Below are 6,053 nucleotides of genomic sequence, written 5' to 3' on the forward strand. Positions count from 1 at the left end.
TGAGTACTAAAAATAGTTTTAGAGGAGTTTTGAGATGAAGGAAAAAGAAATGAACAATAGGAACTTAACTATCAGAGAGAATTTCAGAGTTCAAGATCATAGACATTTATGGGTAACAGTGAGACCCCTGTGGGAGATGAAAATATAAGCCATAGAAACAGGAATGTGATTAAATTGAGACGCCAGTTGTTCAAGATGACAGGAATGCACATAGTGATGAGTATGAGGGTGCAGGACTTGGGTGGATTAAAAAAAATTATACAGGTACTGAAGCAAAAAGAAATGAGAAAAGAGATGATAATAGCCTGGAGGCCAGATGACACCTGCAGCAAAGATCTGGTCAAGGTGATAAAGAAAAGGGAATATTGCTGAGAGATGGTAGAAAGAAGTTCAAGTGGCAGTAAGAAGCAATGAGTATACTTGCTACTCCTTCAGGGTCATAAGAAAAAGAACCTTCAGTTTGAAAAGGGTAGCCACGGATGCTATATCTTTTGGAGGGAACCAGATTTTTCCAAGTGCAAGAACATGGAAAGTGTGAAAGAAGAATAGTACATGTAACAGTTCTGGAGTGAGTGTACTTCCAAGTATAGACTCTAAGAACCCTAAGAAGGGGTTACAGCAGTCCACAGGAGTTCACTTAGGGGTCCACACTCCTAAGTTCAGTGATGGAAAAAAACCAAATGTCAGTGAACCCCACCCACTTGTGGTAATGGGGAATAAAATGGTTTGCTGACCCAAAATAAAAGAGGTTGGGGCAGCTAGGTGGCAAAGTGGAGCTCAAATCCCCGAGCTCAGGCACTTGACACTTACTAGCTGTGTGACCCTGGGGAAGTCACTTAACCCCAATTGCCTTACAAAAAAAAAAACACAAAAAAACCCCAAAAACAAAATAAAAGAGGTATTCCCTCCACACTTGGCAGTAGGTTATTGGGCACAAGTGGCCTCCAATGTCTGTTTATTACCAACAAAATCCAACAGGAAGAGACAGAAAGAGAAATTATATCTAAAATAACTACAGATAGGTTAAAATACTGGGAATCTACCTACCAAGATACGCATAGGAATTGTGTTAACACAATTACAAAACATTCATCACATAAACAGAGATGTAAATAACTGGAGAAATCATTATGTTGGTTTGGCCTACCCATGAGCAATTGCTCATGGGTAGGCCAAACTAATGTAATAAAAATGACAACACTATCTAAATTAATTTACTTATTCAGTGCCATACCAAACTACCAAAGAATTGCTTTATACAGCCAGAAAAATACAGTAATAATTCATCTAGAGGAACAAAAGGTTCCTCTATAAATATAACGGGGAAAAAAGTGGGAAGGAAGGAGGCCTAATAGTATTAGATCCCAAAATATTCTACAAAGCAAAAATAGTAGAAACAATTCAGTACTGGATAAGAAATAAAGAGGTAGATTAGTGGAAAAGATTAGGTAAATAATATACAAAAGAAAATGAGTACAGTAACTTAGTGTTTCATAAACCCAAAGATCCCAAGTATCGGAGCAAAGACTCACTATTCAACAAAAACTGTTGGGAAAACTGGAAGACAGTCTTGCAGAAATTAGGTCTACAAAAACATATAATACCATATACTAAGACAAGCTCCAAATAGGCCCATGATTTAGGCATAAAGGATGATATTATAAAGAGAAGCATGGAAGAAATTCATGACCAGAAGATATAAGTTCACAGGAGAAAAAATAAACAATTTTCATTCCTACCTCTACTGCTTTCCCACTTACACATGTGCTGCTGAACAAAGCTGGAGAAAAACCACAAAATTATGCTGTGTACTCTACAAATTTGTCATATAACCTAACTGGGCCCTCACACTACAAGACAATACTTTTACACTTCCCTACTCACTACACTATCCCAGTCACCACGGTAGCTCTTTCAAAGCTTTTCATCCCTCCTCAAATCTTCCAGGGCTTCCCACCTCCTTTTAGCTGAGAATCTTGCCTCATTTTACTGGAAAAATTGAGGCCATGCACCAAGTGCTCCCCTCTCCTCCTTTCCTCATCTCAACAATTTGTCTTCTGACATTCTCTTTTCCATCACTCTCCTCACATAAAGAGGTAGACCTTCTTGCCAAGATAACCCTCTCTACAGGCACAAGGGACTCCATCTAATCTTACCATCTCCAGCACACTGCTCCCTCTCACCTTCAATCTCCCTGTCTACTGGCTATTTGACTACATATACCTATGTTGCCTCCATCCTCAAAAGACAAAAAACAAACAAACCCTCACTTGATCATCCTGGCTAGCTATTATCCTATATTTTTCCTCCCTTTTGTAACTAAACTCTAGGAGAAAGCTCTCTATAACCAATGTTTTTATTTCTTTCCTCTCATTCTTCTTAATTCTATGTTTTGGCTTCCAACCTTATCATTCAACCAAAATTGCTCTAATAACGCCTTAATCTCTTCTAGACTTCTCTGCAGTCTTTGACACTATCTGGCATCCTCTTTTCTTTGATATTCTATTCTCTCTAGATGTTCATGATATTACTCTATCCTGGTTCTCCAGCCAGACACAATTCCTTCTCAGTCTCCTTTCCTGGATCTTCATCAAAGTCATGCAGGCTAACAAGTGTCCCACAGGGCTCTATCCTGAGTCCTCTTCTTTTCTCCCTCTATCCTGGGTCCTTCTTCCTTCACTTGGTAATCTCATCAACTCCCATGGATTCAAAAACCACCCTCTAGGTGATCACAGCTCTGCCACATTCAACCCACCAATTTCTCTCTTTGATTCAATCAAGCAATAAACATTTATTAAGCACCCTCTATTTGTAAACCTCTTGTGCTTAAGTGATAAGCATACAAAAAGAAGTAAAAAACAGTTCCTGATCTCAAGGAGCTTACAATCTAATGGGGAGAGACAACAAGAAAACAAATATATACAAAGTAAGTGATATACAGGATAAATAGTAAATAATTAACAAGGAAGGCACAAGAATTAAGAGGGATTGGGAAAGGCTGCTGGTAAAAGATGGGATTTTAGTTGATTAACTGACTTAAATGAAGCCAGGGAAATCAGTAGGCTGTGTTGAAAGAGACCATTCCAAACACAGAAGACAGTCAGAAAAACCACCTGGAGCTGAAATGGAATGCCTTGTTTGTGGAACAGCCAGTAGGCCAGTACTAGGGACTAAAGGTGTAACAAAGACTGGAAAGGTAAGAGGCGGATAGGTTTTGAAGGACTCTGAATGCCAAAAAGTGCATTTTGTATTAGATACTAGAAGCAATCCAAAATTTCCAAACAGTTTCAAATTTCTTCTCAAGATTATACCCATATGGTACCTTATTCTAATAATGAGACCCATCTCATTAGTTCACAAGGATAGCTATGAGGCCAAATTTACCTTTTTTGCATTACTAACTCATTTACCTTGTTTAGTACCCATTCTGCTTATTATTTGTATACATACTTCCAAGTCACTGGATCATACACTTAGAAATGTTGTTCAAAGTCACGTAGTCTACAGGTATCAAACACACACCTTTTAGCAGCAATAACCAGATTAAAATTAATTTGTAAAATATTTAACAAAATAAATAAAATATGATAGAACATAAATAATGTAAATATGTGGTTTCCTAAGTCAACATGCAGCACGCAGGGATCCTTACATATATAGTGGCCTCATTTCTACTTGACTTTGACCAATGGTCTAGTCCAACTTCCTCATTTTTCAGATTAGAAAACTGAAGATCAGAGGTTAAATAATTTGCCCAAAATTACACAAATGGCAAGCTACAGAACTGAAATTTAAACTCAGGTCTGCTGACTCCCAAACCTGTACTCTTTACACTAAAACTTGGTGCCTTTACGGCAAGGATTACATTGCTGGATTTCTTTTTAAGTGAACTACTTGTCCTCTCATTATTCTTTTTTCTATATCGTGAAGAGGCAGCATAGCAAGAGGCCTTGGAGAAAGACTTGAATTCAAAACCTACCTGGCTACCATACTGGCGTTATGCTCTCGGTCCCCAACTAAACTTCAAAGAATAACCCTCACCTTCTTTCAAAGCACAACTCAGGAGGTTTCCATGAGATCCCCAGTTAGCCTCCCCATACCTCCACAGAAAAAATTTGGTATTTGTATAATATAATCCAGCCTCAGACATTTATTAACTGCAACCCTACTCAAGTCTTTTATCTATCTACCTCAGTCTGTCCACGCGCATAATGGGACTAGAGATCTCTACACTCCCACTAATCTTAAATCTATTCCCAGAAACTGCGATTAAGACTGGTATTCAAGCTCCTCCTTGACCTGTCCTCAATCTACCTAACATTTTTCTTCTTACAATTACAGGGATTCGCCCCTTTCCAATCACGGCAATTTCTTTTCTGACTCAATATATCATGCTCATTCTCACTTTTCATCATGGTCCCCACTCCTTCAACCCCAATATTAGAGAGGAGGATTCTGTTTTTTGAATCGACCCAGAGTGCAAAAATATTCGTCTGAGAGGGTAGGATGTGCAGTTCAAAGAATATCTGACTTCAAGTCCTGCATAAAACACTTACTAAGCTTCGTGATCCTGCTTAAGTCCTTTAATCTCTGTGCCACACTTTCCCCATCCAAAAAACGGGGATAACAATAGCACCTACCTGGGGGGGGGGGAGACTGTAAGGAAAAAATAAGAACACGTACATGGCTTTGCAATCCTTTACGCAAGATTATATATCTACTCAGAATAAATGGACACAGACTTTTAAAAGCTGGGTGGGCCCAGGCAAGTCCCTTAATTGCAATCTACCAAAAGGACTAGCGGTTCGGTTCCTCTCGGGTCTCCCGTTGACTCCCGAAGCACGCGGAAGGAGACACGTGAAGGAGGCGGAGTCGGACTCGAGGGAGGGGCCTTCCGCAGCCGCCATTTTGTGTCCCTTCCAGAAAGGGGAGGCGTCCATTTGAGCCCGCGGGGAGAGCAGAGGGCAGCCTAGGCCGCTAAGCATCACCGGTTGGACTAGCTCCTCAGCCATGCCGTGGCACATCCCCTTCCCTTCCCCGCCGTTCAGCTCTCAGGCAATAAGGCCCGGCAAGGGCAGCCAGGCCACCTCGGCGCACAGCGGGCCAATCCAAGCGAGGTCTAGCGGAGAGACAGCCATCCCTACCAATCAGAAAGCCGATTAACACCCTCCCCATCCCCACCCCCGCCCCGTAAGATTAAAATTTCCCTAACGCTGACATAACCCCGACACCGACTGCCTGCTTTCCACCCCGATAACCCCTCGGGTACCCTGCATCTCTGTCCGGCTAGGGAGCTTGCAAGACAGAGTTCCGGCTGCCGCCGCTAACTCCCTCCTGTTGAACCCACCTCCGTATCCTGTCTCCATGTCGAGTCTACTGCCAGCCAAGAGTTCCTGTTCCTCGACAGCAACACTGCGCATGCGTTAACTCCTCTTCTCCTCCCCCCGCCCTCGCCGAAAGGCTATTGGGTGCTCCACGCACCGCCTCCTCCTTCCCCTGTCCGAAATGCCCCTGGCAGTCTCCTAGCGCTTGGCCCCGCCTTCCCAAGCTCGAGTGCGCAGTCTCCACAGGTATTGGGGAGGCAGAGCGGCGCTTCCAGGCTGGGCAACGCTACCTGCAGGCAGGACAGGATTTGGGCTAGGGAGACGGCGTCGTGGAAACTATGGCAAGGAAGGCCTTAGGAACGACGTACTTTCTTCCAGAAAAGTTTACTTTCAACTTGTTCCAAAACTACAGTACCCTTGCTCCCGCAGTCTGGAGCCAACAGCATCTCTTCTTCCTTCCTATGATGCCCAGGGGACAGAACGATACAGAACCCCCTTCACTGCTACCGATGCCCAGCCCTGGAATGCAACGTCAGGCTTCGGCTCCTCCACAACCTTCTCAGTTGCTGTGCTTCCCAATTCCTGGACCTTTCCCACACAGCATCCTTCAGACCTGAGGGTTCTGAGTTAAAGGACAGGGTTGAGCTGCCCCTAGATGGGGGCATTAAGCAAGGGAGGTTTGTCGTGACTAAGCTATTGAGTACATAACTTAACTTTAATTAAATGCCT

General features: G+C 42.7%; 1 protein-coding gene across 2 annotated transcripts in view; it reads right to left on the reverse strand.

Moving 5' to 3' along the window:
• Positions 1-5,435, reverse strand: part of AKAP8 (A-kinase anchoring protein 8) — a 60,831-nt gene extending 55,396 nt beyond the window's left edge. For both annotated transcript variants that reach the window (XM_020969382.2, XM_078154039.1), the window contains exon 1: positions 5,348-5,435. In XM_020969382.2, the coding sequence (XP_020825041.1) occupies positions 5,348-5,420 (73 nt within the window). In that variant the 5' untranslated portion in view covers positions 5,421-5,435. The remainder of the gene's footprint in view (positions 1-5,347) is intronic.
• Positions 5,436-6,053: the final 618 nt, after the last annotated feature.

The sequence above is a fragment of the Phascolarctos cinereus genome, unplaced genomic scaffold (genome assembly GCF_003287225.1).
Source record: "Phascolarctos cinereus isolate Bilbo 61053 unplaced genomic scaffold, phaCin_HiC Scaffold_4;HRSCAF=312, whole genome shotgun sequence".
NCBI lineage: Eukaryota > Metazoa > Chordata > Mammalia > Diprotodontia > Phascolarctidae > Phascolarctos > Phascolarctos cinereus.